This window comes from Malaclemys terrapin, chromosome 8 (assembly GCF_027887155.1).
Source record: "Malaclemys terrapin pileata isolate rMalTer1 chromosome 8, rMalTer1.hap1, whole genome shotgun sequence".
In the NCBI taxonomy this organism is placed as follows: domain Eukaryota; kingdom Metazoa; phylum Chordata; order Testudines; family Emydidae; genus Malaclemys; species Malaclemys terrapin.
This window is the reverse complement of record NC_071512.1, coordinates 53,902,145-53,915,636: the sequence shown is the minus strand read 5'-3', so window position 1 is coordinate 53,915,636 and position 13,492 is coordinate 53,902,145. Positions and strand designations below refer to the sequence as shown.

At 47.5% G+C, this 13,492-nt stretch overlaps 1 protein-coding gene across 1 annotated transcript in view; it reads right to left on the bottom strand.

Moving 5' to 3' along the window:
* LHX4 (LIM homeobox 4) overlaps positions 1 to 9,897 on the bottom strand; it is a 65,677-nt gene extending 55,780 nt beyond the window's left edge. Inside the window, exon 1 of the mRNA XM_054038103.1 lies at positions 9,822 to 9,897. Coding sequence (XP_053894078.1) covers positions 9,822 to 9,897 — 76 coding nt within the window. The remainder of the gene's footprint in view (positions 1 to 9,821) is intronic.
* Positions 9,898 to 13,492: the final 3,595 nt, after the last annotated feature.

Below are 13,492 nucleotides of genomic sequence, written 5' to 3'. Positions count from 1 at the left end.
TTTTTAGCTGTCTCCCGTTACATGATGTAATTGAATGAGACTTTTCGTCATTTGACTGTTTCTCATCAGATCCTACCTGTATTTTATCATATTCCATCTTCTTCTTTTTAGTAGGACATAGACAATCTTCATTACTAGATTCTCCCCTTAGGGATGTCTCTGTCTGAACCATGTGCTCCTCTGCACCTGTCGGCTTTCCCCCAACCCTTAGTTTAAAAACTGCTCTATGACCTTTTTAATTTTAAGTGCCAGCAATCTGGTTCCATAATGATTTAGGTGGAGCCCATCCTTCCTGTGTAGGTTCCTCCTTTCCCAAAAGTTTCCCCAGTGCCTAATAAATCTAAACCCCTCCTCCCTACACCATTGTCTCATCCACACATTGAGACCCTGCAGTTCTGCCTGTCTAACTGGCCCTGTGCGTGGAACTGGGAGCATCTCAGAGAATGCTACCATGGAAGTCCTGAACTTCAATCTCTTACCTAGCAGCCTAAATTTGGTCTCCAGGACCCCTCTCCTATCCCTCCCTATGTCATTGGTACCTACATGTACCACTACCACCAGCTCCTCCCCAGCACTACACATAAGTCTATTTAGATGTCTCGAGAGATCCACAACCTTCGCACTAGGCAGGCAAGTCACCATGAGGTTCTCCCGGTCATTGCAAACCCAGCTATCTATGTTTCTAATGGTTGACTCACCCATTATTAATACCTGTCTCTTCTTAATAACTGGAGTTCCCTCCCCCAGAGAGGTATCCTCAGTGCCAGGGGTAGACAACAACATCTGTCAATTAACAGTGAATCTTCTTTCCATTGACTTCTCTCTGCCATCCCTCAGCACTCCTACTGCTGGAATAGGAATCCCATGCTTCCAGCTTTTAAGGCCTCTCTCTCATTCTAAATTTTGTTTTATTCTAATAAAGCCGAGAATTGTATTTTGTCTTTAACTATTTGCGATCGCATGCTGCCCAAACCATGCTCACTTTCACTCACTTGTTATCTGGGGGAAGCTGAGTTTTTAAACAGAATAATAGAAAACAGGGGTAAAAAAGCCCTAATAGACCACCTCATCTATTCCCTGGGAACCAGTGCAGAACTGTGGCCTGCAGTGGCTTAGCCTATGTTTCAAATGAAGGGGCTTCTAGCACCTCCTGGGGGAGGCTATTCCATAGCCTTACAGATCTCACAAGTAGGATTTTTCTCTTGACATTCACCCTATATTTTCCCTTTGTTAGTGTCATCCTATTACCCCAGGCCATACCCTTGGCACCAACCTAAACATTATTTTTTACTTATTATTTGCCTTCTTCATATATTTTTGCATCATGCAACAATATCCAGTAAATTCAATTATTCCTTGTAAAGGGCCTGATCCGACCCCACTGAAGTCACTGGGACTTTTTCCATTGACTTCAATGGGGTTTGGATCAATCTGAAAAATCCCAACTTCCAAAGTTCTGAGTCCCTTTCCTGAGAGCCAATGGGAGTTGAGGGCACCCAGCACTTCCCAGGATCAGACCCCAAAGAGATTGTCCCCAAGATTAAAACACAAATAGAATGAAAAACTGGTGTGAGGGGGGAAGACACAGGGACAAATTCAGATCTGGTTTAAGCAGAGGCAATGTCAGTGGGTTCCTCAGCTAGAATGGGCCCTGTTCTGCCATCACATTGACTGCAAAGCTCCCCCTGGAGATCTGCGTGTGGAATGATGGCAGGCGATAGCCCAGTGGTGTCATTCATTTATCATCGCAGTATCACTGGTGCCACTCTAGTTAAGCTCGTGTCAGTATTTCCATTACTGAGAAGTTCATAATTCAACCCTAAAAATGTCATCTCAGGCTCGAAGTTCACAGGCTGAAAGCAATTAAAAAAGCATTGGGTTTAAATCAGTTTGGGCAGGATTATTATTTTAGTTTACAGAGAGTAGAAGAAAATGGTGGCTTGCTTGGTTCATACTTGGTTTCGTTTGCAGTTTAAAAAAATACAATAACCAGCCACCTTAATCCCCTTTCAAGAATAGCATCGTGCAAGCCACTCACTCACAGCCTGATCACTTCACAAGAATGGAAACAGCTGCATTTTAACACAGGTAAAATTGTTACTGTCTCAGGCTTCAAATTCTTCCCCACATCAATAGGTCCAACTGAAGCTAATGGGCCTACACGCAAGAGTGAGGATTATTTATTTGAGTGAGGAGGGGTTGGAGGATTGAACGCCACAAGCTCACAGTATCACAACAACGTGTTTTTAAAGCATGCGTCAGTTTCATGTTGAAATGACCGTATACAAAACCCTGCTGGTTCCTGTTTATTCCCAGTGCCGTGAGTCACCCAGCACACTCTTCCTACTGCCTAGTTTTGCCTTGCCTTTGCCGCAGCACCTGGGGAGGCCCGGGTGGCATAGCCCGCTGGTGACACGCCTGCTACCCGCTCTGTTCCAATCCAGGGGCAAGAACCGCCCGGACCCTCCCCACGTGCAAAGAGATTCATTGAGTCCTAGCGCAGCTGGACCCACCCCACAGCCTGGACTGCAGCGGGGGCACGAGCAGAAAAATACAACAGTGGTTTGCATTTATAATAGCAACGAGGATTCCAGCGGGCTTCCCAAAGCTGGGCAGGTGTTAGCTCCGTTTTACCAAGGCAATATTTTGCTCCCCTCCTACTGGGGCAGACCATTGAAATGGAGCTAAAGTGCTATTCAGCCCGAAGGAAGGGGACATCATCTGGCTTTATGTGACTTTCCCAATGCCATCGAGTGAGTGGCAAAGTCAGGAATATTCACGTCTCCTGATCCCTAGTCCCTGGATCTGACCAGTAACTCAGCCCCTTGTAGCCACCACGCCGGGAAAATCAGCCTCATCTCTAGTGTTAAAACGAAACAAACAAACAAAAATCTACTGTCAAACAAAAAGGTAAATGAGACAGACTGGCAACAGCCAGGCAATCCAGAGTGAAGGCTGACACCCCTTTTAGCCCATCCCGTTGTGCATTGAGACCAAGGGCTCTCAGGACAGTCACAGTGGGTAATTTACCACACAGCGCTGGCATTACACTTGGTATAACCAGGTGCGACAGGGAGAAGTTGTCAGACTTCACTGAACGCTTCAGCTTTGCTCAGGTTCGGATCGCAACCTCAGAGGGGCACGGGTCGCCACTTGAAATGTAATAGGTTATGAACCAACTTCTGTACAGAACAAACACACGGAAGCTACTTTTTTCCTCCTGGAAAAACCGATTGAAAGAGTTCTCAAAACCCCACTGACTTTTCACTATTTCTGCTGGCTTGTACCATTTCATTCAATTGGGACAATGGAACCCAGTGAAGACACTTTCCCTTCAGTATCTAGTCCCATTTCAGTTTCTGATTCTCAGCGCTGCAATGTTTGGGTAGCAGACAGGGAGGGGAATGATTAATTCGCTGGGTTGGAGCTAATATCCAGATAGATAGATACTTTTCTCTTACCCCTAGGTTTTGTTGAAGCTTGTTTGCAGGAGAGAAGGCGGAGGGATAACATTATTTAATACCCGCTAATCGAAATCAGTAAAATGCCTGACCTGACATTCCGTTCAATGAGTCACTCTTTCCACAAATATTTCACTCAGAGGGCTCCGGATTCTGGGGTTTGCTGCTGCAGTGAGGTACCCGGAACACTGCAGAGATCCGCTGCTTTCCCCCCCTTAGGCACTCCCGGGCTTTCTCCTCATGGCCTGATGCTGGGAAGTGAATTCTCAGCCCCTTGGCCTGGCATCCCTTTTACGGGCGCGTGAGCCTTCCCTGACCAACAAGGCAGGGAAGACAGCAAGAAAAATGGAGGGGCAGCTTTCCTGTGTGAGGTGGACAGGACTGGGGAGTCTGATCCCAGCCCTTAGGTAGCGCACACAAGGTTTCGCTTCTGCACTGTGGAGTTTCTGCTCTCTCAGGATCAGCCTCCCGGGTTGTGTTTACTCGCCCTGCTGCAAAAGCGACATTTCAATGGAACCTAAACCAAGCAGAGCGGCTGCAGCGGCTGTGCTACACAAGGGCAGGTGACAAGTCCCGGGCCGATCCTGCTCCAGGGGAAGTCACATAGGAGTAGAATAGCCCCTGCTACTACAAAATACTTGCACCATGAACGCGCCGTAGCGAGTTCGCGTCGCCCCCGCGAACACCAGAAGGCGCGGTGCATAACAGAATCGGCACCAAAGTGTGCGACAACAACACAGTTGTGTCCCGCGAGCAATCCTGGATAGACCTTCCCCATCCGAGACCTTGATCCACTGAGTCCTTCAAACTCCCTGTGAAATTAGCGGGGAAGCAGGGCGCACGGGATCGAGCCCTGAGCGATGGACTCGAATAGAAAAACGCTGGCGCAAAGCACTGGCGCTGGGCAGCTGAACAAAGGCTGGGCCCGTGTGGCTCTGCTGCAGGTGGGTTCGGTTTGACGCCGTGGATATATTTCGTCTTTAACTAACATATAATTCGATGAACGCCGGGAGCGATCCGGAACCGTGCTGAGAAAGTGATGCAGCACACACATGAGGGGGGAAATCCCCGCGTCTGCGGAGGTGGTGGCAATTCCTGCAATTTGTGAGGAAATAAAACTAGGTTTCTTTTCTCAGCCCGAAAGAGCCGGGACTGTAGGAGTTCGGAGGGCGAGAAAGGAAATTACCAGGGCAAAACTACACACAACCCCAGAAAAGCGCGTCGGCGTTTGTCTTTCCCCATCACCTTCCCGGCTTAATCCTGCACTAGTCCAGGGAGCTAATTCATACCAGATACATCTGTAGGAATATGGGCTATGAGGAGAGAGAAAAAATACAAAACAGGCGAGAGATTCCCGGATCGGAATAATTCCCCCCCCCCCTCCACAAATCCTATAGGTTTCATTTATTTCTTCCAACTTGGAGAGGGGCTTTTGAAGCTGATAACCTACCGGGCCAACGACTTGCTAGGAAGGGGGGAAAGGTTTGAACCGGCGGGAATGTGCGGGATAATCGCGAAATTAACAAAAGGCGACACAGGGGGTAGGCGGGTGGAAATTGCCTCTTCCCAAAATGCACGGGAACATTTCCGAAGTCCTGCACCCCCTCCAACAACCCTGCCCCAGCCCAGAGACGATTCACCCTCAGGCGAGCTAAACCCAGAGACGGGCTGTACATTGCCCAATTCGGTTTGGGATGAAGTTCTGACCAGGGCAGGTCATTTTTACAGGCAGTAAATGAGACTTTACGAACCAACCCAATCGGTTTAGCCTTTTCAACACTAATCCACAAATACAAGGCTAGAAACGGACACGCATAACAAGATTTCCTCCACAGCGCATCTTGCAAATTACACATTTCACCTGTGTTGATTTCTTCTTGACGTAGAATTTGTTTTGCATAAACCGATACACAATCTCTATCTCCCCACATACAGATCGCTAGATAAACTAGTTCTCTATAGAGAGATCTAATTCGAATTGTCTATGGATAGAACGTATTTATCTCCTCACACATATATAAATGTAATTGTTTTTACACCTGGATCCATGGAGATAGTCTATTTGAATTAGAGATGCGTGGATAGATTGTGTGTCTATATTCCTCTACTTGTCTGTCGATGCATCGTGTATTGGGCAAAATTAATCGATGGATATAGAATTTGTTGTCGGCATACACGCCCTGTAAACAGCGTTTCCAGACATCCCTGAGCTACTTCTTCCCCCGCCGGATTAGTGTAAAAGGGTCCCAGGTAGCTAGAAAGGGGACGGAGTTTCATTACAAAGATGCTAAAACTGGCTCCCGGCTAGGAAAGGGGACATCGCCCAGGGGTGGGGAGCCCTGGGATTTGGCCATAGGCCAGGTCAAAGTGGGCATAAATAGTACAGGGTGATTTTCCCTCTTGCCTGGGACGCAGGGGGTCAAGGACGCCCAGTATGAAGGGGAAATCAGACCCCACACGGAGGCCTCCGCTGTTCTCATCCCCAGTGTCTCCTACAGCCCTTTTCGATCTGAGAAGTGACATTCCTTCTCAAGCCAGGTGGTTCCTCGAATCCGAATCGAAGGGAATTGTTAGACCTTCTCTCACGCCTGCTGGGAGCGATATTGTAAGGGGTGGGGGAAGACATTCCTCACGCCCTATTCGTTATCGGTTACTTGTTTAGTCGAATTTAAAACAATTGTTAACGGCGACCATTGCCTAGAACAATCAGTATTTCGTTGTCTGGGATAAACAGAATGCAGGGGGTGCACACTGCAGAGAACGAAAGAGGAGAGCGGTGTCGGACTCGGACTCAGTTTCTTACTGGTAGAAAAAAATATTGCTAACCCAGAGCAATTAAAAACAACCCCCCTGTGGCTGATACCTAGAACAGCAAAGGTGGGAGGTGAACAGTCCACAGCAACCACAAAGGAAGGGGGCTAGTGAAATTGACAACCCCCTTCTCATGCCTCCTCATTGGTACGGAGAGGGCTCTGAACCAGGGGTCACTGAAAAGCAAAGATCTTTCATCCCCGCACAGGGGGCTTTCTGCGCGGCTTTTGCAAGTATTTAATCAAACAAAATACAAACACCCCCCCTCCCCAAACAGAAGAAAGGATGAGAGAAGGAGATAAAAAGAGCCGGAGGTGAAACGCGGCTACCCTGATCGCTCCTGTACCCTCTCTCTGGAGATGTTTGACTCAGACTCTCCATTCAGCCGCTATGGCAGGGCTGCTCTGGGCACATTTCCAAAGCCAGGGTTGTTTTTTTTAGGGGTGGGGGAGAGGGGGAAGAGTATTGTTGCAAATCGGGAGAATCCGGGGGCTACTGCTCAGGAAACCCAAGAGATGGAGCGCTCCAGACTAAATGGAGGAGATTCCTGCAGGAAAAGTAGCAAGATTCAGCCCAATCCAGAATCCACCAGGATCTGGACTAAATGACCCCAAGAGCCTTTGCAGCCCCCCAGTCTTTCACCTGAGCCCCAGTGCCCAGCGGGAGCATGAGAAGGGGAGGGTCCAGGAACTGCCTAAAAACCGGTCGCTGTCCAAGCAGAGACGGGCACAGAGCCCTTCCCGATCTACAAGTCTGGAGAAAGCACCATGCACAAGCACAACCGCTGGGAAGGCGGAGGGTAAGGAAACAGCATCTTTTGCCTGTCGGGGTCAGGAATTTCAACTCTGCCAGCCAGTGACCCCCTAGGTATCGAAATGTAAGCAACCAAAATACAAAGAGCCGGGAAGTGACTGAAAAAGAATGAATTGATCAATGGAATATACTAGACGCGTGAATAAGCTATTCAACAAGAAGGATCTGTCTCTAAATACACAGATACTTTTACAGCCAGAGATTTGTAGAAAAAATATAAATAGATCAATATATGTAGATACACGTACATTTGTATCTATGTATATATAGTATCTATCTACATACAGCACAGAGATTGTGTATGCGAAGAAATGGAGATAATTTGTATACGTCTATATATAATGGTATATAGCTAGACAGGTATTTAATTATGTACGGATACAGATCTCTCTATACATATATAGATAATTGTGTGTATATACCGAAATAACGGTTTGTATATTTATATATGTATACGAGAAAGATCTGTATCAATACATCATTAAATAGCGGTCTAGATCTAGATATCAATATTTGGACAGATAGATAGAATGGGATTTTAAGGATTTTTGACATACAACCTAGCCGTATTTGATCTAAACCAACTGACTCTTCATTATAAATGCAGATTCTCTGACCCGAGCTATAAATTGGACCCTATTTCTGACAGACAGATCTGTCTCCGGATAAATGGCCGGGTCCAGTTAATTCTCTCTCTCTCTCTCAATTCGGGAGATTGGGTTGGAGGCGGATTTTAAAACTCAGTAGCAAGAGGAGGAAATTTCCCCCTCTGGATCATAAAGGAGAATAAAATGAGGTCGTAATGGCTCCCGGAAGCCTGTAAAGCAACCCCCAGTTTTCTAGCCGGGGAGAGGGCACCACAGGTAGACAGATAAATCTAGAAGGCTCCAAACAATCAAATACAAACAAAGGAACAGTCCAGAAGCTGAAACCCGTTCTTCTTATTCCGTCGACCAAGATCATACCTGGACATTTCTTGCCACCCCTTTTTGTGCCCTGCTATCGCAAGAAAGTAACCGCACTTCCTTTCTGCTGGGTTTCAGACGGTAGCAAAGACTTGCGAGTCAAGCAAGGTGTGAACGGCCCCTAACTTTTCCTATAACTTGTCCCCACACGCCAGCCCGCTCCATCACTTTCCAGAGAGATCTCGCCCGAGAGGAACTAATCTGGGGGGCAGGACGGCAGGGGATGTGTAAAGTACCCCCCATCAGTGTGACCTCCTTCCCGGCTGCAAACGCGACCGGGCCTGGAGTGAGTTAGCAAAAGGATCTCCAAGCGAAACCCTTCAACGCGCGAGGCGGGCAGTCTCCGTACAACGCCAAGCAACACGGTGTTATGTGTAACAACGCACACACCGACACATCCGCATGCCGGCGCCCCGGTTAGCCAGAGACCTGTGGCAGCATTTGCAGAAAACTCTTGATCTGTTTCCCCTGCCAGTTACATGTCATGTTTTTTCCGAGCGTCCGGCTGATTTCACATGTCAGCGGAAAGCCCCAGAAACCAAGCAAAGCCCCGCCGAGCAAAGCCGCACGCGACATCTCTGCTGCCCCGACCACCCGAGGGGCAATGCCCCAGGGCCGTTCTCCGTCTAACCAGAGCACACGGGCCGCGAGTGCGGGGGAGAGACGCCGCATTCAGACCGGCGCAGGGAGCCAGCCCTTGGCCAGAGCATCTATCGCCTACAGGAGGGGCCGATCCGCGTGCTCAGCATTGGGAACAGAGCAAGAAATAGGGGGTCATAAGACAAGCAACGAATATTATGGAGTATGAATGTGTCTATATTATGTGTGTATGTATATATATCAACACATGCCGTATATATCAGTGTGCGTATATATATCCCCATATATATATGCGCAAACAACATATATACCAGCGTGTGGATATAGATATAGATATACACACACAAACACATATACACGTACATACACACATTATAATACATACGCACACGCATAGCTATATTATATACACACGTGTAGATACATACATATGCTTACAGTATATCTATATTCCTGAGCTAGGGTTCACAACTAGACTCTCCTATGCATATAACATCTCTCTATTCCTGGATCAGAGTTCACAGCTTCGCCTGAGCTACACTACCCTCAATTCCAATTTGACAAAACAACGGCCTGGGATCTCCCCCAGGCAGCTCAGCGGCTCTGCTCCCCCAGCTCCCCACCTGTGTTTCCGAAGAGCAGATTGCAAATAAACTCCCCGGCGGTGATTTGCATTGGGGTCTCCCCACTCCTAGCAGCAAATGGGCGAGATGGGTGCACTTTCCGGAGATTTCCCCCCTTAGAATGCAGCGCTCAGAGGGTCTCCCAACTTCTTGCAAGGCGGTTTAAAGTTGATGTGGCTGCGGGACCAGTATTTTGCTCTCATCTAGGAAGATTGTTTACTTCCCATTAGCTGCCTATTCCTCTTCCCCAATCAGCACAATCATCCTGCATATCTACTCCACTAAGCTCTCCGGGTACTTCCTTCCCTGTTGCGTATTATTATTTTTCTCTCTATATTATTAGTATTTTAAAAAGAAGGCAACCAACCTCATCCAGCCCCTTCGCAGAAATTTGCCTCACATGGAAATACCCACCCGTCTTACATTTCTCAAATACTCCCCCCCCCTCCACATCTCACAGTGCAGTTAGCCACCCTCCCTGCACCATTTAGGCTTCTATCATTGCCAGTTTTCTTTATTATTAAATCAATGAGGGAAAAAATCCTTACGTTGCATTGGTACACCAAGAATCTCTGGAAGCCCCTTGACAGAACCTTCTGTAGTGAGTGCTGAGCTTTGCATCATTTTATTTAAATAGAAAATAAAAAATAAACGGCTCTATTTTCTCTCTCTATAAAAATAAAATAAAACATGAAGTTTAAAGTACAATTAGGGCTGATCCTTCTGCACGTGCCGGAGGATTGAGGTGGCCCTGCTTTAGCCCTGGTCTGTTTCAAATCCCTTTTGATCCTGCTATCCTGGGTTAGTGTATCCTGGGTTAAAGTGATGCTGCAGCAGCTCTTTTCGCTGGAATGCTGGTCCCCAGAAGGCAGGTTTGATTCATTCACACTGCAGGGAGTGAGCGTGACGTCACTTTCCGCAGGGAGGCCCCGCCCCCTCCAGCCAATCCCCTTACATCATGTCAGAAGCTGGGGCGGGGACACCCAAAGGACAGAGCCCAGGTAAAGATTCGAGGGGCGGGGCCACCAGGCGAAGTGGGCGCGGCCTGTGCCTTATGGGCGTGGTTACCTGGCATTTAGCCCCGCCCCTGCCCTTCGAGGGCTATAAAGGCAGCGGCGGCAGCTGGTGGCTTAGAGCTGCTTGTCTTGCTGGCTTTGCGCAGCCCTTCCGTTTGGCCCTGGCGTCCCTTGAAAAGGGAGGTTACCCCGGTGAAAGAGCGGCGCCCCACGCTTGTTACACCGGGGCACGCTAGAAATCCCTGTGTCAGTCACAGGCCCGTTTATTATCCCTCGTTCCTCAGCATCGCTGCTGCTCCATTTCCCTCCTCCCCTCACCCTGCGGCTCCATCCAGCTACTCCTTAGCCACCCAGCCACCGGACCCTGCATAACCTGCTGCTCCCCTGTAACAAAATCTGCAGAAATCGACATGCCTCGACTGCCGCTGACGGGATTAAACAAACCCACCCGCCCACCGTTCCTTCCAGTTGGGGTTTGCTCCCATTTCCACGCGGCCTTCCTCGTTCTGCAGCGCTAGTGTCTGCTGGAGCTTCTCGCTCGCTTTAGTCGTTGCTTGGTTCTGTCTCCCTCAGCAGCTGTTCTAAGATTTCCCCTTTATCCAAATAGTTGCCGGTGTTTTATTTCCCCCTCTCCCCACGCTGACATACAGCGTTGCTTCACCTTGCCCAGGCCTGCTGAACAACTCTGGGGTCTATATTTCTCACTGAGCATTGCGATTCGTCTTCAGTGCGTGCCTGCTACATGTTCACAAGCCGCACACACCTTGAAATGGCTGGTTCCAGGACTTATTTAGCTGGAAAAATTCAGATCTCACATGAGGAAGTTATTCTTCTCGTCTCTGTTCATTACGAAGCTTTTCCTCTTAAAAACAATTCGAATCACGGATGCATTATTATGACACGCAGGGCAGAAAGGTCACATAGCGGTAAACAAACAGGTTTTTTAAAATAGCCCTTTTCACTTTATATATATCAAAACCTCAGGCAAGTGTTTCTGGCCTCAGTCCATCATATCAACGTGAGCTGGATGATTGACTAATTTCATCTAGTTAATTTCAGTATTTGCCCAGCCAAACATCCCCCTACCCTGGGGGACACTGGTAGGAGTCTTGTTGCTTGTTGGATTCGGAGGCCGGTTCTCGCTACACTGCGGCTACAGGCAGGGCTGTGGTTATTCGGTGTTTCCAATCCCCTTTCTCTCGGCATTAGGAAGAGATGCTGGCTGGCTAGATTAGGAAGCTGGAATGCCCCACATTTGGGTGATTAGAAAGGAGAGAGTTCCAGCATTTGGCTTTTTTGCCGCCCACTGAACCTCCTCAGAGCGGACCCCCTTCCCTTTTCCCCATGAAACCCGAGGCAGAAAAGAGCCAGCCCAGTGGCTTTCGATAGCACGCTGAAAACCCCGTCTTAATGCATAAGGAAGATGTCCTAAGAAATACAACGCTCCACCTTAAAGATTGCAATGTTTGCCATTTGCTACAGCTCCCATTCTTCCTGATGGCCGACCGCCTTCCTTACCGGGGGCTGGGGGAGTTGAAACAGCATATTTTAGGAGTAAAAGTCACTAACTAATGACTGAATGCATGTCAGATGGCAAGAGCCCTGCACACACCCGTGTCCATTCCGATGCCAGCGATATTAAACCGTGCCGGGAAACGTCCTTTACAACAGATGAGAGAGACCGAGATCAGGACTCTGTTAATAGCGACTTTTTAAACGAAAAAACAATAAGTGAAATGAACAAAAAACCGAACAATAACGGCGAGTGAGTTTTTCATCCCTGGGGCTGATTTACTGTCGGGTATCAGCAAACGAAAATATCAATAATTATTTCTCATGGAGGAATTTACGAATGTTTTGAGAGATTTCATAGATGATTGGACACAGGTACTTTTCTAACCAATGTATCTGCTTCCTCTCAGCCCGCTGCACAGAAACAGCCAGGCTTGGCTGGGATCAGGGGAAGGGGGGTGAATCCCCCTCTATTCTGTAAAAGGCACTGGGCTAAATTCATTCTTGGGGCGAAGTATGGAGATGACCTCATTGCTCACGCATATTTTTCCCTCCTCACCCCCACCGGAATGGATTTGATTCATTGTGCTCACCTTGCCCGTCCCATCTCGGGGGCAGATCCTCCGTTGGCATAAATGGTCATCGCTCCGTTTATACCAGCTGAGGCTGTACACCCCCGCCTCTTGTCTCTCGCCTGTTGCCCCTCCAGTTAAAATAACTTTTACCGAAGGGGACTTTTACTGACGATCTCCCCGGCTGGAATGCTACTGTGTCCGATTCGTCAAACAGACACTGAGATTATTCATTACTGTTATTAGACGTTAGGTGTGCAGGGCACGTCACGTCAGTAAAAGTCACAAGTGCATAGAGATAAGCCTTGGAGAAAGATCCCAACGATTATTTGGCAGAAGGAATTGTGAACCTGGCTAGTAAATTCTATGTCTGGTAGCCCAAAAAGCAAACACCAAATAGACTTGAATTTAAAAACGGGGAGTTACTATCTAGAATGAGTCAAAAACGTCCAGATTAATAAATAGGTCAAATTTTGATTAAAAACGATGAATTTTTAATTTTTTAGCAAAAATTTTCACAAAAATATTCATCCCATTTTTAGACCAGCTCTGAAGTTGGTTGAATTTTTCCAAATTTTGACAAAAAATGTCATTGAAGTGTCAATATTTTCCTTACAATTTGCACAAAAAAATTCATCATTTTTAGATCAACTCTATTAATATCCTTGTTTGATGAGACCAAGCATTGGGGCCAGGGAGCAGAGACTGGCAGGGAATAAGCTCCCACAAGGGCTGGGCACAAGTCCCAAGCTGAAAAGCCAAATCATTCCCATATAGTTAGGAAAATGTGTTTCATAACCTGCCACCAGCCACCCAAAAGGGTCAGGCGTTCATGTGGGAAGTTACACTCTCAGAGATAACTCCTCCAGAGGCACAAATCTTTTTATCTTAGGTATTGATTTAATTTTAATTGCTTGTGGGGTTCTTTAATCAGGACAACGTTAAGGATAATAATATAGATGAGAGCTCTGTATCACTTTTCATCTCTGGATCTCCAAGTGATTTACAAAGGGAGAGAAGAATCATCTCAATATATAGCTGGGGAAACTGAGGCACAGAGCAGGTAAGTGACTTGCCACAGGCAACACAGTCAGTGGCAGAGCTGAGAATAAAACCCCA